Source organism: Bos javanicus, chromosome 16 (assembly GCF_032452875.1).
Source record: "Bos javanicus breed banteng chromosome 16, ARS-OSU_banteng_1.0, whole genome shotgun sequence".
In the NCBI taxonomy this organism is placed as follows: Eukaryota; Metazoa; Chordata; class Mammalia; order Artiodactyla; family Bovidae; genus Bos; species Bos javanicus.
Window position 1 is genome coordinate 61,828,147 of NC_083883.1, and position 23,479 is coordinate 61,851,625.

The 23,479-nt window shown below is 41.4% G+C and overlaps 3 protein-coding genes across 11 annotated transcripts in view; 1 reads left to right on the forward strand and 2 right to left on the reverse strand.

The window, feature by feature from the left end:
* The window catches only part of TOR1AIP2 (torsin 1A interacting protein 2), a 44,689-nt gene extending 23,072 nt beyond the window's left edge, over positions 1 to 21,617 (reverse strand). Inside the window, exon 1 of one of the 4 annotated variants that reach the window (XM_061383367.1) lies at positions 21,527 to 21,617. The gene's annotated coding sequence lies outside the window, so the exon portion shown is untranslated. Of the gene's footprint in view, positions 1 to 15,978; positions 16,069 to 21,526 lie in introns of those variants that run through there. The other 3 variants (XM_061383366.1, XM_061383365.1, XM_061383363.1) reach the window with 3 other exon arrangements.
* LOC133228050 (torsin-1A-interacting protein 2) lies at positions 563 to 21,614 on the reverse strand. Of its 3 annotated transcripts, XM_061383369.1 has the most exons (3): positions 15,979 to 16,067; positions 4,361 to 4,454; positions 563 to 3,172 (listed from the first exon to the last, which is right to left on the reverse strand). In XM_061383369.1, exon 3 carries the CDS (start codon positions 2,506 to 2,508, stop codon positions 2,113 to 2,115), a length of 396 nt encoding a protein of 131 aa, XP_061239353.1. In that variant the 5' UTR covers positions 2,509 to 3,172; positions 4,361 to 4,454; positions 15,979 to 16,067; the 3' UTR covers positions 563 to 2,112. The 3 variants fall into 3 exon arrangements, with proteins under 3 accessions (XP_061239353.1, XP_061239354.1, XP_061239352.1); XM_061383370.1 differs by lacking the exons at positions 4,361 to 4,454; positions 15,979 to 16,067 and adding an exon at positions 21,527 to 21,614; XM_061383368.1 differs by lacking the exon at positions 4,361 to 4,454 and having other exon boundaries at positions 15,979 to 16,065.
* Positions 20,879 to 23,479, forward strand: part of TOR1AIP1 (torsin 1A interacting protein 1) — a 45,724-nt gene continuing 43,123 nt past the window's right edge. For 2 of the 4 annotated variants that reach the window (XM_061383359.1, XM_061383362.1), the window contains exon 1: positions 20,963 to 21,689. In XM_061383359.1, coding sequence (XP_061239343.1) covers positions 21,209 to 21,689 — 481 coding nt within the window. In that variant the 5' untranslated portion in view covers positions 20,963 to 21,208. Of the gene's footprint in view, positions 21,690 to 23,479 lie in introns of all 4 variants that reach the window. The other 2 variants (XM_061383361.1, XM_061383360.1) reach the window with 2 other exon arrangements.

Below are 23,479 nucleotides of genomic sequence, written 5' to 3' on the forward strand. Positions count from 1 at the left end.
GACAAGCTCACCGAGGCACTGACTTGAAACTCAACTGTATAAATCCATTTAATGTCCTACTATTTAAGAATGAGATTGCTTAAAACAAAAACAAAAGGACCTTTCTCTATTCTCTAAGTGAAGTCGCTCAGTCGTGTCCAACTCTTTGAGACCCCATGGACTATAACCTACCAGGCTTCTCCGTCCATGGGATTTTCCAGGCAAGAATACTGGAGGGGGTTGCCACTTCCTTCTCCAGGGGATCTTCCCGACCCAGGGATCGAACCCAGGTCTCCCGCATTGCAGGCAGATTCTTTACCCTCTGAGCCACCAGGGAAGCCACTATTTAAGAATGAGATTGGTTAAAACAAAAACAAAAGGACCTTTCTCTATTCTCCTGAATTGAACATAAGTAGTGTTTTTTGGTGTGTGTCTAAAAAAGTTTAGGAGACAGTAATATTGACTATAATACCATCCTCAAAAGCAATACCTCAAAGTAAATTTTCACTTTTTAGATAAAGCTTTAGGATAGTGTAGTTCTTAACCAAGGATTAATAATCAACTAATTAGTCTTCACTCAGTATAGCAGTCCACACACAATTTATTCAGCAATAGAACAGAAGAGAACGTCAATCATGACAGACATAAGGCAGATACAGGGTAGATCTCTGGGGTACATTCTTTATACAGACTAACAAATGACTTTTAACAACATGTGGCAGGCATGATTTGTTGCATACCAACAGCCATTCATTCCTCACTTCTTCCTAGAAGAGCCCTGATTTTATTAGGGGTGACAATGTGTCCTACCCAGGCAATGTCAACTCCATTCCCCTCTGTCAGGTTTCCAGGCTCCCTTGTGAATCAAGGATGTAAGGGAAAATCCCTGATGTAATGAGATGTAAGGAAAAATCTGAGGGACTTTTGAGAGAAAGATTTTCTTCCCAAATAAAAAACAGAGACTTGAAAGGACAAAGGTTTTTGCTCCCTACTTCCAGTCTTTGAGAGAGATTGAAATGTCTGGAGCAGCAACAAGCTATATTGTACTCACTGAGAAAACCGTGAGGACAAAAAGCCAATACAATAAGGATCCCAGAGGGGAAAGACAGAAAGAACCTGGGACCTTGAGAACATCGTTGAGTTGCTACATAAGCAATGGATTATTTAGCATCTTAAGTGGAATTTTTAAATTGTTAAGTGGACTCTGAGATGTTTTCAGCTGCTTTTTCCAAGTTTCTTAACTCAAACTCTGGTTCCATGATTCTTATGAACAAGTGAAGGCCAGAATGAGGCCAATGTCAGGTAAGTCCTTCTTAGTTCCAAGAAAAATGCTTCCCCTAAACTGTTCATTATCTATATGGAGTCAAGTTTGATAACTCCTTCTGTCACTTAGCTCCTAATACAGGTACTTTTCCATTTCCAGAGGAGGACATTCTAAGTTCAGTCACCACAAAGACAGGATAGTCTTTGCTTATGTAGAGCCAAGTAACTAGATAGTGGCATTTCTGCATATTATTCTGTAACTTATATAGGTGTTGCCTGATTGAATGTGGTTTCTCTGACAGTGACCAGTTAATGTCAAAGCCACACTGAGGATAAACCAAATAGAGCCAATGATGAATGTTTGGTTAGATATGAATAAATCTTATATATATATATAGTTATCACTGATTAATATATAAGAGGTGGAATTTAGAACAATATAGATTCTTATTAAATGTCTAATTGTTTTACTGGAATAATCTAGAATTCAGCTACAAGGATGCTTTCCCACAAAAGTTATTACTAGAATATAATTAAAGTACACACAGTATGAGGCTTCTCCTCAGGACTACCTTGTCATAATAACATCAATGATTAGGCTGTGGAGATTTTTAGGAGGAGCAAGCTAATTCCAAAACATAGGAAATATGGATTAGTCAGGTTCCAGAGGAACAGTCTGGCTTGGACTACTAATTAAATTCATGCTGAACAAGAGATGCATAGACCCTGGAAGCAGATCCAACAATTTAAGCAGTTTCCCAAAGCAGTGACAGTCTGAATCAGATTTAAAAAGGAGTCATTTTTCCATCTTCCTTGGGCTACTAGTACAAAAATCCTCTAGAGTCTCCAAGATCTTGACTGTTTAAGAAGTTATTTGCTTTGGCCAAGTTTTTTGTTTAAGGTTTTGTCTGTCCTCGTCAGGATTAACTGTAGTGCAGGGTTAAAACCAGCAACTCTAGAATCATGTATTCTTTTTCTAACCAGTGGAGGACCCAGAAGAAATGGGTGGCAAGCTTTTTCAAAGGTCCACCTGGTAAGATTTTGAGGAGCCCACTCAAGTGGGAAAGACCAAGGAAGAACAAGGCTTCTATTAGCAGGATTATCAGGATAACACTCAGGGCAATAATCAGCTCTGTTAATACGGTCTAAGAAGACTTGGTAACATTCATTCTCAACCAGTTCAGTTTGGTACAACCAATGCCCTAGTTCTAAACTAGGGAACCACTGCTGCCCACAGTCAGGGCAATGTGAATTATCTGAGAACATTGGGACCTGGAGAGACAACACAGAAAGCAAATGTAACAGTAAGAGGCAACAATGATAATAAAGAGAGACACCCAAGTAACCAGACCTATTACAATTTTGGTTTAGCACTTTCTGAGTCCAACCACCATTACTTGGAGAGGGTAAAAGCTGGCTTGCACCTCCGTGCAATTCTTCAAGATTTCGTTGTCTATTTTTCACTCACTTGTAGCCAGTCTCCAAACTCAGGGACTGATCCAGTCTATGTTATCAGTCACTACTAGCAGCACAGATGTCACAACAGCTCCTTTAAATCTCAGCTTCTTAAGAAAAGACAGGGTTCTAGTCTAAGTTACTTTTTCTTGTGTGTTATCAGCTGGTGGTATTTGCAGAGGCACTTGGCTTACTCTGCTTTGCTGGTAAGTTATTATGTCTGTTTGGTGAAACAGAAGCTGACAGTCCAATGAGTCTTTGGTGGGTGCTGGCACTCTTGCCGCTGTAATACAAGTACCCAAGTCTTAAGGCCTTAGCACTTTATAGCGATGTAGAGGGGTCAGGAAAACTTGGCAGTGTCCTCTTGAGCGTGGATCCAATGAAGTCTTTCTTGGGAGGACCTTAATCAGGACCCAGTCACAGGGAAGTAGCTGCTGCTGAGTTGGTTGAACGGTTCTGGGAATGCTTCACATACCTGTAAATAATAAAACTTCAGACAACTCATATGGGCTTTGAGTTGCTCATAATATCATTAGAAACATGCATTTGGAAATCATTTGGGTCAGTCAAGGTGCATAAGAATTGTCTCATGGGATTCCCCATGACAACTTTACATGGGTTCAAACCAACTTATCTTTTGGGAGTTATTCTTATGCTCGACTGGGCAACAGGGAAGATTCTAGTTCATTTAAGATTTGTACTAGTCTCATTTATTTTTTAGGACTATGTATTTATTTTTCCTACTCCTTTTGCACTCTGGGAATAATACGGTCTGTATAATCATATACATGGTAAAACTTTGATACTTCTTTTATCTGTCTTCCATGAAATGGGTGCCATATATATAGTATTACCATAATGAGTGGGATGTTAACAATGGTGACAGTCTTCTAAAACAGACTTCAATGCAAGGAAAACCTTACAAAATTATTAGATAATATTCTTAACAACCAAGCATAGAACGTTGGGTGAAATCCTTTTGAAGGCTGGAAACGAAACCATAAGGGACATGCCTCACTGCCCACATCGTCTTTATAGGCTTATTATACACATTTAAGTTTAAGCCAATTAAGGCCCAGTCCCGAACTATTCTTGGGACATATATAGTAAATCAGTTGGGATTAAGAGACACTTTCACCATCTTTCACTCCTTCATGACCTTTAAATGTAACAAGTAAACAAGGTGGGGAAAAGTAGGATGTGCTGAACAGTAGATAGCCACCTACAGTGTGCCACAGATCATCAGAATATAGCCTGCCTTTCTCCGGCAATTTTTTTGTGATTGAGGCCTGATTCTGTGAGAGCACTAAGGAACACTGGGGAAGATGGGTGTCCCATTTACACAGGGTTAAAATGTATAAAGATAGAGCCTGAAAAGCAGAGGCAGTTATAGCCTTAGCTGTGATCAGCCAAAGCATTTTCCTTACAGACTATCAACAGTAGCTGTGATTCTCATTTTTAAAATGGCAACTTTAAAAGATAACTGAAGAGCCACCTCTGACAGGGCTGCAACGCGGAGCGGATATTTTGGTGGGGGCTCCAGATGGGGTGAGACAGAACCAGAGTCGATACACTGATGTGTTTTATGAGGTTAGGTGACAATGTGTGAAGGCTACCAATCCAGCCTCTCAGGCAAGAGTGAACACAAAATAGGATTTCTGACCTTTGTGGTGACAACACAGGGTACAGCAGATCGCCCTGAGGGTCTGCTGTCAGGAGCCACTGTAGTAGAAGTTTCACTTGCTGAATCAGGAAATCTTGGGTACATGAAAGAGATGATGAATAAAACCCACATTACTGTGGGGTTTAACACAGAAGTTAGTGGTAAAGTTATATGACTAAGTTTGATGTTGAAAAGATATAGAATTTTGGAATTTTTAGAGTAAAAAGGGGAAACTCAATTAAAACCACAAGATACCATATTTCATTTCCACCAGACCGGCAAAAATGAACAAGTTTGACAATGTGGGCTCTATACACCCTAGGCAAGACCTCCCCTCCACCATGACTCCACATCTCTGTATAGCAGAGTCAAGAAGTCCTAAAGCTCCAAATGCTCAGAATAAATCCACCCTTCTCCCAACCTTCGTTTCTCCAACTTCAAGAGTTAAGAAAGCACTAGAGCTCCAAGTGCTTATATGTTAAGCGCTTAACTTCTATGCAGAGTACATGATGAGAAATGCTGGGCTGGATGAAGCACAAGCTGGAATCAAGACTGCTAGGAGAATATCAATAAACTCAGATATGCAGATGACACCACCCCTAGGGCAGAAAGCGAAGAAGAACTAAAGAGCCTCTTGATGAAAGTAAAAGAGGAGAGTGAAAAAGTTGGCTTAAAACTCAACATTCAGAAAACTACTAAGATCATGGCATCTGGTCCCATCACTTCATGGCAAATAGATGGGGAAACAATGAAAACAGTGAGACACTTTATTTTTGGGGGCTTCAAAATCACTGCAGATGGTGAACGAAGCCATGAAATTAAAAGACGCTTACTCCTTGAAAGAAAAGTTATGACTAACCTAGACAGCATATTAAAAAGCAGTGACATTACTTTACCAACAAAGGTCCGTCTAGTCAAAGCTATGGTTTTTCCAGTAGTCATGTATGGATGTGAGAGTTGATTATAAAGAAAGCTGAGTGCCAAAGAATTGATACTTTTGAACTGTGGTATTGGAGAAGACTCTTGAGAGTCCCTTGGACTGCAAGGAGATCAAACCAGTCAATCCTAAAGGAAATCAGTCCTTAATATTCATTGGAAGGACTGATGCCGAAGCTAAAACTCCAACAGTTTGGCCACCTGATGTGAAGAGCTGACTCACTGGAAAAGACCCCGATGCTGGGAAAGATTGAAGGCGGGAGGAGAAGGGGATGACAGAGGATGAGATGGTTGGATGGCATCACTGACTCAATGGACATGAGTTTGAGTAAACTCTGGGAGTTGGTGATGGGCAGGGAGGCCTGGCGTGCTGCAGTCCATGGGCTCGCAAAGAGTCAGACACGACTGAGCAACTGAACTGAACTGAGAGCTCCAAGTATTCCTAAACCAAGAGAACTCTAGTGTTCCATGTGTTCCAGACAAAACCGACCCTCCCTTGGTCCTCAAGCCTCTACAGGTAAGCAGAGAGTTAAAAGGGGGCTCCAAAGCACTAAATGCTCAGAACAAGATCACGTACTACCAGCCTCCTGACTCATTCCCAGCCTTATCACCGGAAGAGTGAAGAGGCCTTCCCCAAAATACTCCTGGCAAGATTCTCAAACCTTCCCGCTTCTCACCCCCACAACTTCACTACCATTATCTGCTTGAAAATATGAGGACCACCTAATCCCATCAAACCTGTACCTCTGTTTATGTCAATCACCACATGGAGCCCAAAGCTTCCTGATTATACTTCATCCCCTTAGTCTCTAATCTCCTATGGCTCTGAGCACAGTGAGACAATATTCCCTCTCCTTCTTTACTATTCCTCCCCATAAAACATGTACCATTTTGATATATTAAATATATATCAGAGAACATAGAGTAACTTGAATTCTTATACCCGAATGACAGGAACATAAATTAGTATAACCATTTTGGGCAGTATCTAATAAAGCTGAGAATGTGCGTTTCCTATAACTCAGTAACTCCACTCTTAGGTAACTACCCTAGAGAAAATTACATGTTTATTTAAAAACATGAATTAAAATATTCATGGTAGTTCTCTGTATAATAGCAAAACAACAGCTAAAATGTCCACAAACAGTAGAATGGCTAAAAAACCCTGACATTCTTATAAAAAGCATACACTCACTCTCTCTTATGTAATAGTTTCCATTTACATAGTTTCAATATATTGCTTAGGAATAAATATGCAATAAAGCTAAAAAAGAAAAGATAAGCACAAGGACAATTACTACCTTTGATAGGAGAGGGAAGAAGATGGGGTCAGGAAAGGCATGCAGAGTATTTCAAAGATAATTATAAACATTTTTTCTTTGAATGGTTGGAGGTACATGAATGGTCACAGTATCACAAATCCTAACAATTTACATAACCTCTATTTGGTATTTTATTTTTTTTCTATTTCTATCTTCATTTTTGTATTTTAAATAATTTTTACTAGAGTACAGTTGATTTACAAGGTTAAGTTTCTGCCGTACGCAAAGTGAATCAGTTATACTTAAATATATATCCACTCTTTAGAGCAGAGCAAAAATAGGAGTGGACTAGAACAACAGATTAATAGGCAAAACCAAACTTTCACACTGTGGACAAGATCAGCAGCAATTATTGTGTTCAGAGGCAAGGTGGGTGACTGAGGAAGAGGAACCCTATAGAAAGACACCGAGCTGTGTCTGCAAGCAACTATCTCTTTCTAAAAACAAGGTAAAAGAAAATATAATATTGTAAATCAACTATTTGTTGTTGTTCAGTCACTCAGTCATGTCTGACTCTTTGCGACCCCACAGACTATAGCCTGCCAGGCTCCTCTGTCCATGAGATTCTCCAAGAAAGAATACTGGAGTGGGTTGCCATGCTCTCCTCCTGGGGATCTCCCCAATCCAGGGATCTAAGCCAGGTCTCCTGCATTGCAGGTGGATTCTTTATTGTCTGAGTAACCAGGGAAGCCCAAGAATATTAGGAGTGGGTAGCCTATCCCGTCTCCAGAGGATCCTCCCGACCCAGGAATCAACAGGGTCTCCTGCATTGCAGGTGGATTCTTTATTGTCTGAGTAACCAGGGAAGCCCAAGAATATTAGGAGTGGGTAGCCTATCCCGTCTCCAGAGGATCCTCCCGACCCAGGAATCAACAGGGTCTCCTGCATTGAAGGCGGATTCTTTACCAGCTGAGCTACTTGGGAAGCCCTACCTAATGTTAATTAATGGAATTAATTTCTCCATTAGCTACATAATGGAAAGCAAAGTTTATCTTGGCATATTCTATGAAGGCACGCATCTCTTTGCAGCACTTTGTTTTTTCATATGGTGCCTTTGTGTGTATTAGAAAAGAAGCACTCTCCTTCCAGGCAAGATGAAGCCCAAAGAACCTCGACTGGCCTCACCTGGCCAAGCATTCAACAGTAATCCTCCATCTGTGAAATAATTTTTTTTTCCTGGCCACACAGCACGGCAAGTAGGGATATTAGTTCTGCACCAAGGAAGCACCCCCTGCAGTGGAAGCAGGGATCCTCCGCATCCTAAGATTCAAACAACCACAGACTATGCAGTACCATACTATTTATCGTTGAAAAAATCTGCATGTAAGTTGACCCACACAATTCAAACTGGGTTGTTCAAAAGTCAACTGTACACACATTTTGATTCCCAAAGGAACCTGAAATGGTTCAGAACCATTGAGCAGGAATGGCTCCTAATCATTTCAATATCAAAGGCAATTTTTATTCGTAGGCTCCCCCCTCAGATCTCACTTTGGAAGGATGCCAGAACTACCACCATTCTTGTAATGATGTCATTTTCACATTTTATTAATTAGATATGTAACTCTGCCAGTCAGAACTTCTAATAAAACAAGTAAAAAACCAGTGTTAATAGCCCTGGTTTAGAAATTTTCAATACTTTAAATCAGAGATAATATTCAAAGCACCTGTAACAAAGTTGGAAAGACTGAGACATTCTGGATTTGTTTCCTTTCTCAACACCACTAGCTTAAGTCAGAAGTGGTTGATTTGAGGTGAATATATGATAACCATTTTCACATGCATGCACAGTCACTTGTGACCCTTTGTGATCCCTATGGACTATAGCCCACCAGGCTTCTCTGTCCATGGAATTCTCCAGGCAAGAATACTGAAGTGGGTTGCCATTTCCTACTCTAGGGGATCTTTCAGACCCAGAGATCAAACCCACATCTTTACCACTGTGCATCATTAGGCTTGTAGAAATGCTGAAAGTACCCAGGGAACAACCGGTACTCGACTGATTATTGTATTAAGTTACTGAGGAAACCACCATGTACTAGGCACAATGCTAAATATTATAAATACAAAGAGGAAAAAACCTTACAGAACTTCTAGATGTCCAGGGAATCCAGAGTGGAATCAATGCTTTAGGTAAAGGTCTTATAAGGGCTTTTGAAAGTTAAGTCGCTCAGTCATGTCTGACTCTTTGCGACCCCACGGACTGTAGCCTATCAGGATCCTCCGTCCATGGGATTTTCAAGGCAAAAGTACTGGAGGGATTGCCATTTTCTACTTCAGGGGTTCTTCCTGACCCAGGGATTGAACCCAGGTCTCCTGCATTGTAGGCAGATGCTTTTACTGTCTGAGCCACCAGGGTGGGTTTTAAGGGCTTTTAGATGGATATAAAAAGATTACCTATAGAAATCACAGAAAATTATGGAAGGCCCACAGAAGTTGGAATGTTTTTATTTTCAAGAACCTTCCAGCCAACAATAGCGAGCAAAAAACAAAGTTTAAAAGGCTTCTTTACCACATAAACTCTATACAGTCATGCTATATAAGTGGGGGATTCAATCCAGGATCACCCAGAGATACCAAAATACACGGAGGGATGAACACTCCAGTCCCTTATATAAAACGGCATAGGATTTCATATAACTTATGCACATCTCAAGATTACTTATAATACCTTATACAAAGTAAATTCTAAGTAAATAGCTGCCAGAGCACAGCAAGTTCAAGTTTTGCTTTTTGGAACTTTCTGGAATTTTTTTTCACAAATATTTTCTATTCATGGTTGGTTGAATCCACAGACATGGGACTTGTAGATACAGAAGACCAACACTACAAAAGAAAAACACAAATCAGATTTTTTTTTTTTTTTTTTTACTGCACTGTGAGGCTTAGTTCCCCAACCAGAAACAACCTGGGCCATGGCAGTGAATGTGCCCAGTTCTAACCCTGGACTACCAGGGATCTCCCTAAGTCAAAATTTTTGTGTGTGAGATGTTTTCTGCAGCTTTATTAGAGGAAAATTTAGAAAACAGCACTTTAACATCAAAATAGAAAATGCAGTTCTATTTAAACCAGTGAAATTTACATCTACTAAAAAATGGCAGCTCAATATATATTAAATAATCATCTCTAAATATTGTGAGTCTATATCAAGAATCACTATTTCCTGAATGCATGTTAGTTAGACAGCTTAAATCTGCCTTTGATAGACAAAAACCACCTTATTCTTTTTAGGCTGCATAATATGTTTCAGATTGAGTAGAGTTGGGGCGACTTCTCCAGGCAAATATATCAGTTCAGCCAAGTTCTCATATAATACATAAAACTAAAAGACAGACACAGAAAAAAATACAAATGCTCTAAATTTTCTTGAGTCTCCATTTTAAATATTTTCTTACATGGAATATTTTATTCTAAAGTTAATCAATCATCAAAACTATTTTTTGTATGAGACAGTTTCTCTAGAAGTCTCAACCGTGTGTGCTCTGTCATGTCTGACTCTTTGTGACTCCATGGGCTATAGCCCATGAGGCTCCTTTATCCATGGAATTAACTGGCAAGAACAGTGGCGTGGGTTGCCATTTCCTACTCCAGGGTATCTTCCCCTATAAGTCTCACATATAAAGTGAAATCTCAAAAGCTTCTTATTTCATTAAACAGTTCTAAATTTAGATGTTGAGAGTTAAGAAGTAAGGCTTCCCAGGTAAAGTGGTAAAGAATCTGCCTGCCAATGCAGGAGATGCAAGAGGTGCCTCAATCCCAGGGTTGGGAAGATCCCTTGGAGGAAGAAATGCAACCCGCTCCAGTATTCTTGCCTGAAAAATTCCATGGACAGAGGAGCCTGGTGGGCTACATTTCAAGGGGTCCCAAAGAGTCGAATACGACTGAGCAACTGAGCACACACAGCACAGATTAAAAAGTATGAAAAAAAAGAATTCCTCTTCTTTTTAAATTCACATAATCTAAAATAATTCTTTGCTTAAAATATATTATGAAAATACATGCTCCTGAAAGACGTTTTCAGTCTGTTGTGTGAGGAATTACCTTTAATTTGGCAAAGTCTTGAGATCACAGAGAGAAGGCACACTCCGGCACTATTTGGCACACACACTATTCCTCTTCGAAAGAAGATAAGCTGAACAAAAAATATCCTGAGTTGCACAGGAATTGACACAAAGAGAATTCCCCTGGTGGTCCAGAGGTTAGGACTCTGAGTTCTTAATGCCGAGGACCAGGGTTCAATCCCTGGTTGGGGAACTAAGATCCCACAAGCCTCGAGAGGTACAGTCCAAAAAAAAAAAGTGAAGAACTGACAAACTTAACAGGTGTGTTTGTGCATTCCTGGCATTCCACAAAGGGGAACAACTGGTTTAGACACTAACTGGTGCATTTCAATCTACTTTGCCCTAATGGACACAAGTCCATGGTTCAAATTCTGTCTACAGTTTCAATTTAACACACTAGGAGCCAAACTTTTAAAAGTTAATTCGTAGTTTTCAATAGTGAGACCTAGTAGTGCTAAGGTTACGTATTTCTGAATTTGTACCAGCAATTTGGGCTTCCCTGGTGGACCAGTGATGAAGAATCCACCTGCCAATGCGGGAGACTCAGGTTGGATCCCTGGGTCAGGAAGATCCCCTAGAGAAGGAAAAGGCAACCCACTCCAGTATTCTTGGCTGGAGAATTCCATGGACAGAGGAACCTGGCAAGCTCGTCCATGGAATCCCAAAAGAGTTGGACTAACTGAACACCAACCAACACCACGCATGTCTGTGTTGAAAACTAAGTACCTAACTAAGTCTTGCCCACTCCTCTGTACCATATCCATTGTCATAATAAGTTAGGATTACTATGATCACAAATTAAAGTTATTTCCCAGTGTTTTCCCTAGGTAGTACTTATCCGATATTTTTAAAAGGCAAGTTGAGAAAGTACTAAACACTAAAAATAAAAAGCAATCCACTTACTTCCCTAGGGAACTTTTTCAAGGGCCTGGAGCAGTTCAGATATATACCTTCCTTGAGTACAGAAGTCTTCTTTTCCTTCTTACCCTTCGTTCTGCTCCCTCCCAACTCCTCTGATTTGTATCTCAGGTTTAGGATGACTTATGTAGAGGCAAAAAGCAAAGGTTCAGAGAGTTTGCTATGATTCCAACAGTGGGCAGCACAACTGATTCCCAGTGTCAGTTCAACTCCACTGATCATCTTTAGTATCTACATTAAGCCAGCACGTTTTTATTAAACATTTTATTTTGAGCTAATTTTGTATCTATTATAAAACCAAGACATTAACATGAAGTCAATTAACTACAGACTGTTAGAATTCTGCCAGTTTCTCCACTAATGTTCCTTTTCTGTTCAATGGTTCAATCTGGGATCCCTCATTGCATTTAGTTGTTTATTCTCCTGAGTCTCCAATCTGTGACAGTTTCTGTCATTATCTTTTGTGACTTTTCCTGGTCTTTGCAACCTTGATATTTATGAAAAATATCAGTTGGTTATTTTGTAGAATGTCCCTCAATTTGTGTTTATAATGTTTTCCCATGAGTAGAAAAGAAGGCACTGGCACCCCACTCCAGTACTCTTGCCTGGAAAACCCTATGGACCGAGGAGCCTGGTAGGTTGCAGTCCATGGGGTCGCTAAGAATCGGACACGACTGAGTGACTTCACTTCCACTTTTCACTTTCATGCATTGGAGAAGGAAATGGCAACCCACCCCAGTGTTCTTGCCTGGAGGATCCCAGGGATGGGAGCCTGGTAGGCTGCTGTCTATGGAGTTGCACAGAGTCAGACACGACTCAAGCGACTGAGTAGCAGCAGCAGCATGAGTAGAAAGATAAAGAGGTTATGCATTTTGGGCAAGAATAATACCAAAGAAATGATGTATTTCTAAGTGCATCACATCACTGGGTTCATGATATCCATAAGCCTTATTTCTGTGGAGATTTTAACCTTGGTCAGTTGGTTATCATGGTATCGCCACTGTCAAGTTACTAATAATTATCTTGGGGAGACACTCTGAGACTGCGCAAATAGCCTGTATTTCCTCAAACTTTCACCTACCAGCATTACAGGCACATTTTGTTTGCAATAATTACTATGCTGCTGTTTTGCGTAATAGTGATTTTCTATTTCCTTCTTGCCATGTTTGTTTATTGGAATTCTTCTATAAGAAAGAGCTGTCCCTTCTTGAATCCTATTTATGTACTCCGCTATGTCAGTATGGACTTGTGGCCACTTATTCTATGAGTTAAAATCCAGTACTACCATTATGCATTCTATTACGCAAGTTGTTCCAACTTTGGCAATCAGGAGCTCCTTCAAGTCACTCTTGTGTCTTTTCAACGAGCTCCCAAACCATTTTGAGCATCTCCTTAATTTCCAGCACCACAAAATGTTTCAGGCTCCTCTTATATTTTCCCTGCCCATGCCCTAGATTCAAGAGCTTCCCTCCCCCCAAAAAAAGTTCTGGTTCCTTTTATTAGAGGATAGTGTTTTAAAACAGGAGCTGGGTGCTCAATGCTACTGAGGTTTCACTATCAGGCCAACAATTTGGACAACCACCACTAATACTTGTTTCCTTACTGAACTCATTAGCTGGAAATCATTAGCATCACCTGGGCATTTATTAGAAATGTAAACTCTTGGGCCCCACCCTAGACTGATTAGACCAGAAACTTTGAGGATGTACAGGAATCTGTGTTAAGAGGCTCACCAGATGAGTCTGATGCTCCTTATAATGTTTAAAAAACACTTATAAACACTGTTTTAGTGAAGAAAAGGTAGCTCTCTTTCACTAGAAACCCTGTATTTACTTTATGATGTTTATCTCTAATAAAAAAAAGGGAAATTTTAGTCTTAATAACTTGTCTGGTGTATAAATCATATTTTTTACTACCACAACTATTAAAACTATAGGTGAATGCCTCAACTGTGAAGACACTAAACACCTCCCTACTCCTGTTTTTTTTTTACATGTGGTGGTCATGGTTGTTGTAAGGTACAAATACTGTTTGTTGTTTTTATACAAAGAAGTTGTAAGTCAGCCTCCAGGATCATCTCCTGCATACACATACAACTTGACATCCATATAGTGAATCTATAAATAGGAAAGACTGGCAGCACAGTCCCCTAAAGTCAGACTGCCTAGGCCTGAATGACTACTCCAGCACCTGACTTGGTGAACTCTTCCCTGTTTCTCTGATTTTCTTAATAACCACAAAATAGAATAACACTACCTACATGAAAGAAGCATTATGAGTGTTAAAGAAACAATGTGCAGTCCTTACCACAAAATAAGTCTCAGAAAATGTTTATTATTAGTCTAACTAAGTGAAAGTGCAACTAGACAGTTACTTTTCGGACTGAAGAAAACAAGTGGAAACTGTGCTAAAGGAAAGTTCTGCTCTTTCATCACTAGTAGATCAGAGAGGCAGAACCAGAAAGCTCTATTTGTATAATTAAGACAAAACCTTCAGAAGTTTACAAACTAATGTCTTAAACTTGCCTATCTGCAAAAATGTTATTTACATTATGTTATATCCATGAACGGATGCTAAAGAAGAGTATATAAAAATTTAAAATTTTTGATTTGTTGAGGTAGTGGAATTACAGGTAAAGTTTCCTCCACTCTATTTTAATTATCAGAACCATATGCCACTTATTTTAATATTAGTAAAGAGAAAATTAGCCCAATTGGCAATAACTGTTTCCACTTAGGTTCTTAAACTATCCCATTTAATGTTCCGAACAACTCTAAATCTCTGCTTTCATGGACTCAGAGTGATAAAGTAACCTGCCCAAGTTACAAAGTGACAGGACAGGAATTTAAATTCAGCTGTGACTCCAAAGTCTATGCTCATAACCAATGTGGGAGCCATCTTTCTTTACTCACAAGTGCTTAATTTGCTGTCCAAAACCTACGATAAAGTATAATCAGTGTACTGAATTATCTCTTGCTGGGCACAATAGTCATAAAATATTGACTAGCAATGAAATTTTAACACAATTAAATTTCTAAATGCAAAATGAGAAACAGCATAAAGCATACCAAGCTTCTCTGAGCAAACTTTCCTTCAGGAAATTCAAGTTTCACTTCAGAGGAATGTGGATTATCATTCAGCTTTCAAAACTACTTCCACGGCAAAGATAGATTACATACAAGGCACTGTATATTATTAAATTCCCAATAACCCCCAAATAATTAGATAAATTCTTGTTACTTTATTTGTGAATTACAGACGCTCTCAGGCTAGTATTATCTCTACATAAGTTAAAAAAAAACAAGTGAAATACTGCTTAAATGAGTCACTTATGGTTACGTGATAAACCAGAAGCAAAACTGGTAATCAAGTTCTGGACTCTGCGTTCAGTATAAAAAATATTGCTGAGGAGAGGCTTTCAAAGTTTTCAAAGCAAAAGCCAGTTTTCCAAACTATTCTAATCCACATAAAAGATTCCAGGAACATTTTCAGTTCCTCTACCATTAAGTTCCTTTTAAAATTATTTTCCACTGGCCAGTTACATACTAATCCTGTGCTTGAAAAACAAAACTGAACTGATAGATATGGAGAACAGTCACAGCCCTAACTCTCAACAAACAGACACAATGAAGGAATCTCTTATAGAGATCCAAAATAAAATGTTTTAGAACCTTAAGAGAGGTAAAATTGAAATAAAAACAGTGTATTGAATCAGATTAAGATAACTGATTTTTGTATCTTGTGTATAAAATCTTTCAATTAAGCACTACTGATTAAGCACTACATTTTTTTTGAAGGAACGAAAAGGGGATAAACTTTCTCACCGGGTATGAAATACAATTGGGAATACATATATAATAATGTAATGAATTGGTAATTGCAGGGTCTCATTAAAACTTCAAACTTCGCTCTTTTTAGCACCATTAAGGCTGATTTTCTTAGTTACCACAAAATAGAATAACACTACCTACATGAAAGAAGCATTATGAGTGTTAAAGAGTGAGGAGTTGGGGAGTGAGGGCGGCCGGGGCACTATCTTACAAGGATGAAGACGACGAATGATGGAATCCAGTCAAACACGGAGGTAAGAGAGTAACCAACACCTGCACTGGTAGATTTCCCGTTTACATTTGAACCTTAGAAAAATTCTACTTCTCGTCTCAAGGTCCAAACCAAACATTTAGTCTCACCTTCCTGTGTTTAATGTTTACGCGATTCTCTTTTTCACTCCAAAACAAAAATATACCTCCAACCTGCTCCGTTTAAGGTTTTTGCGGTAAGGAGGTGGGGGTGGGGAGGGATCTTTTCTGAAAGATATTTAAAAAGAAGGTATCAGATCAAATATTAAAACATGGGAAAGTTGTACACACATTTTACTTACAATGTCTAGCGAGGTTTTAAACCGTCGACTGTCAACGTCAGGAGAGCCTTTCGAGCGTTCTTTCTGCTTCACGATGCGGGGCTGCACCCCTCGGACGCCGCCGAACTGAACGTCGCCCCGTCCCTGCCCACGTGATGGCGACCTCCGCGGGGAGGGTAGGCGCCCGCGGAATGCTGGGACTGGTAGGCGCCGGCCCCTCCTCCTCCTCCCCCAGGCGTCACCCCCGGCTCCACTCCCCCGGCCAGCCGGCGGCGGGGCGGGAAGCTGGAGGCGTGGGGAGAGCAGGGACAGAACCGCAAAGCCTCCCAGCGTTCTCGCAGTCGCGCTGCTCTCTGACCCGAAGGCAGACATCTCTGCAACATATTGGAGGGCCTTGGAGTTGGTGAATGGCCAGAGAAGCCTGGCGCAGCCCTTGGGGCCGCAAAGAGTCGGACACGACTGAGCGACGGAACTGAACTGAACTGAGCCCTTAAAAAGACCTAAAGCTCACAGGCTTGAGGAACCAATGGAACTTACGCAGTGAGCGGCACTAGCCAACGATAATGGCAAGCACCAGTCAGGCATGATTTGGAAACCGAGTGCCACCTTTATGAGGTGCGTGCCCCCATGTTAAATGCGGACAACGCTACATACATACCTCATAAGGTGGTTGTGAGTAAATGAGATAATGAACAAAAGTGTCGGCTAAATGGATAAAAGATCTGTTTTCTTGATCTATTAATTTCATAAAAATGAAAATTGAGAGATGGAAAGCAGTTTACCCAAGAACACATAATTGGTTAAGGGCAACTGTCAAGTCAGTCTAAAAGTCCTGTTCCTGAACTAGGCCATTCAAGACAACAGAGAAGAAATCTGCTCATATAAATCTCACTTCCCCTTTCCTAATTTTTTCCTATAAAACTCCTGACCAACGTACTATTTTACTTACATTGATTTTTATCTGACTCCCATAGAATATACAATCCTAGAAAGAAAAGAGGGTTGTCTTTGGTCTAGTCTTCTCTGCTATATCCCCAGCACCTAGAATAGAGTTTACCTAGTACACAGCACCGGAGAAGGCAATGGCACCCCACTCCAGTACTCTTGCCCGGAAAATCCCATGGACGGAGGAGCCTGGTGGGCTGCAGTCCATGGGGTCTCGAAGAGTCGCACGCGACACTGAGCGACTTCCCTTTCACTTTTCACTTTCATGCACTGGAGAAGGAAATGGCAACCCACTCCAGTGTTCTTGCCTGGAGAATCCCAGGGACAGGGGAGCCTGGTGGGCTGCCGTCTATGGGGTCACACAAAGTCGGACACGACTGAAGTGACTTAGCAGCAGTAGCGACAGCAGTACATAGCACAAGCTCAAAATTTTATTGGGTTAATGATTCTTCATGTAAATAACTTATTTTTTTGGTGTCTTCAATCATCCTTTTTTGGCAGAAGTTCCAGGATTTGGGAACATTTTTAGATGTTTAATTGCAATTTCGAATTTAACAAAGAATAAGTGGAAGGCCATTTATTGTTGTCACTTCATTTCCAGCAAGACATTTTCATTTATATTGTCTTCAAAATATTTTTTCTATTACTTGTGAGAATGGGGAATAAATGCAGCTGGCTATTATGTCTTTACTTCCTCTTATTTAATATTTTAATCTTTTTATTAAAAATAACAATGTTACCTTTTTCTACTAAGATATAACCCCACAGTTATTCTTCTGACCAAAACTGTGAACACTATGTACAATGAATTGATAAATGCTTTCTCACTACATAACAGGATTTCTGCTTACCCTGAACTAAACACTCCAGGAGACAGTGGAGGACAGAGGAGCCTGGCTGCTGGAGTCCATGGGGTTGCAAAGAGTCAGACATGACTTAGCAACAGAACAGCAAACAAAAAACTCATGTACAAAAATTATCTTATTAAAATAGCTGCTTTACTTAGAAATCCAGTGTCAAGAACATTAGATTTCTAGACTGAGGCCTAATAGGTATTTAAATTAATGCCAATATATAATTGGCATTATAATTTTGTATATATCTGTCTTCCCTAATATATGGCAAATTCCCTCAGGGTGAAAAATACTCTTAATTGAATTCATATATTTATTAAGTATCTATTCTGTTTCAACACAGACGTTTAATAAATACATGAATTAATGAGTCTATTCTTTGTTCTCGGAGAAGGCAATGGCACCCCATTCCAGTACTCTTGCTTGGAAAATCCCATGGACTGAGGAGCCTGTTAGGCTGCAATCCATGGGGTCGCTGACAGTCGGACACTCGATAACAGTTGGACACTGAGTGACTTCACTTTCACTTTTCACTTTCATGCACTGGAGAAGGAAATGGCAGCCCACTCCAGTGTTGTTGCCTGGAGAATCCCAGGGACGGGGGAGCCTGGTGGGCTGCCGTCTATGGGGTCGCACAGAGTCGGACACAACTGAAGTGACTTAGCATAGCATAGCATTCTTTGTTCTAATCATTTCTTCTCTTGTTCTCTTTCGATTCATTGAATTCCTCCACAGATCTCAAACTCCCACAATAACTGTTTAACATTCAGAGTTCATGCTTCCTATTGGTATTAGCAGTCCAGCAGTTCCCTTATGATATTAGTGGAGTCTACCGTCTCTATAATGTCACTTCTTTTGTGCCACCCTTGGGTTTGGAAAACATCTACAGCAGAATATCTGGTTCGACAAGGGTTTAGCTTTACCTCACAGTTGGTAATGAAAGTTGGTTATTTGTCAGGTTGCTAAGTGTGGGAGGCACGTATGGCAGAGCTAGGATTATGTACCCTTATTACCTAGACAAAAGAGGGAAAACCCTAAAAAAATGTATGTTTTAATGCTAAAGTTACTATTCCTCTGATCCTGCGTAAGCTCATGATTTTGAAAACCATTCCTAAATTCTTCAAGCATTTTTAATTACAAGATGACACAGGTGGTGCTAGTGGTAAAGAACCTGCCTGCCAATGCAGGAGACATAGACATGCAGCTTCAATCCCTGGGTCGGGAAGATTCCCTGGAGGAGGGCATGGCAACCCATTCCAGTATTCTTGCCTGGAGAATCCCATGGACAGAGGACCTGGTGGGGTACAGTCTGTGGGCCTGCAGTCTGGGACAGGACTGAAGCAAATTAGCAGCAACAATACATGTACTAATGTATTGAATCTCCTGTCTTTTTAATACATCCCCCCAAATCTGTTTAACAATCTGTATCCAAGTTTCTATAAAGTTAACTGTCCTCATAACTGTTTAAAGAGCTTAATATTTGTATCAATATTACCACTATAATATGAATTTTATTAATACTACTTGTATAGTTTTATATCCTTTAATCTATTATATCCTTTATTATATCCTTGAACCTATTATATCTTTTCATCTATTACAGTACTTTTCCTGTTACATATTAATAGAGTAATATAATAGGTACCTTATAAAGCACTAGTTAAAACCAGTAAAAGCCAGATATTAATCAAGTATCAACACTTCTCAGCATTTTGTCAGAGAAAATTCTCACAAATTTTCCAAATATACTAACTCAGGCTGACAAGGGAGAACATGCTTTTAATTTTCCCTAAGATAAAAGATTCTTTAAAAAGTAGCATCTCTCATGTTGCTATTCCTTTAGTTTCTTTGGCTATATTGTATATAATTAAAAAAAAAAACAAAACAGAAAACTAAACGAGAGCTTCCATCAAGCAAAAACCTAGGTGATTCTAAAGCATGTAATTACTCGTGTCTGTGACCAAATTTATGGACTATTAGTGAAAACACGACATCATTAAGATTTCATTAAAATGAAATATGTACCCAGTTTGGACAATGAGTTGCTCAAAAACATTCTAAAGTGATTTTAAATACTTGAAAGAGTAAACACCTTTGTGGCTCAGCTGGTAAAGAATATGCCCACAATACGGGAGACCTAGGTTCGAATCCTGATTGGGAAGATCCCCTGGAGAAGGGAAAGACTAGTACTCTGGCCTGGAGAATTCCACGGACTGTACACCATGGGGTCCCAAAGAGTCGGACATGACTGAGCGACTTTCACTTCACTTCAAAATTTTCAGGCCCATTCACTGTAACTGCTATCCAAACTGCAAATTTTTAAGTCTAGTCACTAAAATCAATTATAGAAAATCGTCCGAGAAGGGTGTGTGTATGTGAAGGCAAGATTAACCGATTTTTCAATAACATTCCCTCAGTGTGTCTAACTTTAGATATTTGCAGATTTTCCACACAGAAGTGAAACAAATGGCTTTGTCATGCTTTCTTATTCAGTAAACTAAACGCAGAAAAAACCCTGTATCAAATGCAGTGTATCAAGTCATGCTCAGAATCAAAGTGAAAATAATGGATCACAACTGAAAATTACAGTGCTGTCTTTAATCAAAGTATTTGTTGATTTCTCACTGTCCATAACACAGCACTAACAAAGTCTCTGAACAGTGTTGCTGAAGTACAGCCTTTATACGAAATCAGGAGTAATACTGGTTGCTGCGTACGTTTTGTAAATGGAAATCCACCCAAGTAAGCCTGTAGATGCGATTTCGTACACTCAACGAGACTTTTAAAACCTAAAACTGGTAAACTGCCTTCCCAAGGAACTTGAAACTAAAATTTTCTCCAGGGAAAGATGACACCTGCGAATATGTCTTATCAGCCCTGCAAAGCGACACTTGGAAAGGTACGGCGAAGGCAGGAGTCGATCAAAAAGGCTGCGGGAAAACTGCGCAACAGCCTGGGGCTGAGGAGCGAAACCTCCACCCGCGTTTCACTCCGCCTTTCCCAGCTACGCTGTGCTGGGGGCCCGACCCAGCGCCTCTTGCGAGCAGGCAGCAGTTGCCAGGAGCAGCTGGACTGTGGACCGGCAATTTGCCCAGCCACTTGTCCCTTCTCCGTCTTCCCTCCCTCCCTCCCCGAAGGCCGAGGACAGCGACGCCTCCTCGCTCTTCTCCTCCTCTTTAGTGCCTTCAGCCAGGAGGCGGGAGTGACCCGCGGCAGCTGACCCAGCACAGGCACTGCCTCTCCCACAGCCCTCGGAGCACACCATGGGCCCAGAGGCCGGTTTGCAGCACAGCAGCGACGACGCAGGCGGCAGCCCCGGCGACGCTCAACTGCCTTCCTGACCGCCGACACCACCGCCCTTCACTCCCGAAAAACGATCGCCACCAACGGCAGGAGACTCTTAACGGCACCGCAAAACACCTTCGCGATCGACTCAAGCTACGTCAACAACTATGGCAGGCGAGGGGCAGCGGGCGGAGCCGGAGAGAGAAGGATGGGCGCTGTACGTCACGCCCAGGGCTCCGCTCCGGGAGGGAAGGCCCCGACTCGCCCCTCAAAATGGCGGCAGCGGTGACGTGCCTGCGTACGGAACTCCTACGCCGTCGCGCCACGGCCGGCGGGAAGTGAGGTTCTCAGAAGAGCCGCCCGAAGTGTACGGCGACTTCGAGCCCCGGGCGGCCAAAGAAAAGGCCCGGGTGGGAAGACAGATTCCGCTAGAAGGGTTCCGGCCCGATTCGGCGAAAGAGGAAGTGAGAGAAAGCGCCTATTACCTTCGGTCTCGGCAGCGAAGGCAGCCCCGACTCCACGAAGCCGAGGAGATGCAGACGCGGAGAGCCACTCTCCTCCAGCAGCAGCCGCACTCGCCGCCGCCTCCGCTACGACCCTCTCCGGTTACGACCAGAAGAGGATTACGGGACTCCCATTCATCCGAAGGTGAGACAGTCGGAGGTAACAGTGTCAGCCGCGAGTCAGGGAGGGAGTGCCGTGGGCGGGTACGCGTGAAGGGTGTGCGCTCCCTGGGCGGGCGTGTGCCTGCCTTGAGCTCATCCCCTCTGAGCTTCTCCGGGATGGACGTGAGCCCCCTCCTCCGGGCTGCCCCGTCGGCTGGCGGGAAAGTGGCAGGGCGGGGGGGCCGGAAGGAAAGGCGGTCGTGCGTAGTGACCTGAGCAGAGTCGAGGAGCCGCGTGCTTCCCTGGGCATCAATTTAGAGGTGTCAGGAAATTGCCTGTTTTCTGCAGGCCTGCACTTCGGGGCGGCGAGTTAGGCAAAAGGCAGGACACTGAATCACTCAGAGTTCAGTTTCACATCGGTTTCAAATTGGTTCTCTCTACCCTGCGGATGTTTCTGCCTAAGCCACTTCCATTTCCTCCTTTAACTCCGAGACCAGAAGTCCTTCAATGAGATTTTTGGCCCTCCTCTAACCTTCCAGTCTTTCCCCGTCACTATCCAGGGGGGGGAGAAAGGAAGGGGAATTTCGTGAGTGGCCGTTTTGAGGACTAGCGTAGTTGATGAATTGATTTGAGATCCCACCCACATGTTTACACTGAAATGGGGTCAAGGCAGTCATCCTGAACCTGAAGCTTCCCAGTGTGTGATAAACTTGAACTGATCGATCTTTCTCTAGTGTGGTGGTCTCTGCCAGAAATTCGCATATTGGGGACCGTCAGTGTAACCTCAGTAGTTAAGTAGTAGCGTGACAAAGCAAGACTTTAATTAGTTTTCATCTAAATGGGCCACAGGGTTACTGAGAAAGTGATTGTGTAGTCTTAGGAAAGGCACAGATGAATCAACGCCGGTAATGCATCCTTTGCCACACTGCCCCTTCTTCCCCATCTAACACTGAGTCACAGATGGAGTTTCATGTTGGCTCCAGGTAGGGCACCTATGAGGTAAAACCAAGGGGTTTGAATCATAATGGGATTACGTAGTTGGTGATAGACCATTGGTGGATACGATGAAGAGGAGGTGGATTTTCAATTTAGAGCTGGGTAATAGACTGCACATTGCCTGCTGATGCCTAAAATGTGGACACAGTAGAAGTGTTGATGATTTTGGAAATTATGTTAAAGATATGTGAGTTACTGTTGGGAGTAGCAATGCAAGACCGTTTAACCCCTATACATGTTTTATCTCTCTTTTAAGGTTATAAACTTGTGAAGACAAAGATCCTACATATATATTTGAGGGACCATGTTATATTTCAGTGTTGATCTTCTTTCTGTATCTCCAATAGCTAGAAGAATGCTTTGGAAGGCAAAGGGAATATGCTAAGTTGTATTGACTCTTCCACACAGGCCGGTGCAATTGTATAAGCTAGTTTTTTTTTTTTTTAAACACACAAAGGATTTACTTCTATTTTTAGTAATCTATGAGAATCTACACGTTTTTCAGTCTTCCTCTTTAGTCCATCTTTTAAATTTTCTAGAGTAATATTTCTATATTTATTTTGTAAAGCATCATTGGTGAGTAGTTTATTTTTATATTGTCCTAAAGAGTAGCTCTTACTAGTTCAATTCCCAAGTTTTGGTAAACCTAATTTTTTGTTGTTTAGTGTCCCCTAAGTCGTGTCTGACTCTTTTTGCCACCCTATGGACTGTAATGCACTAGGCTCTTCTGTCCATGGGATTTCCCAGGCAAGAATACTGGAATGGGTTGCTATTTCCTTCTCTAGAGGATCTTCCCTACCCAGGGGTCAAACCCGAGTCTTCTGCATTGGCAGGCAG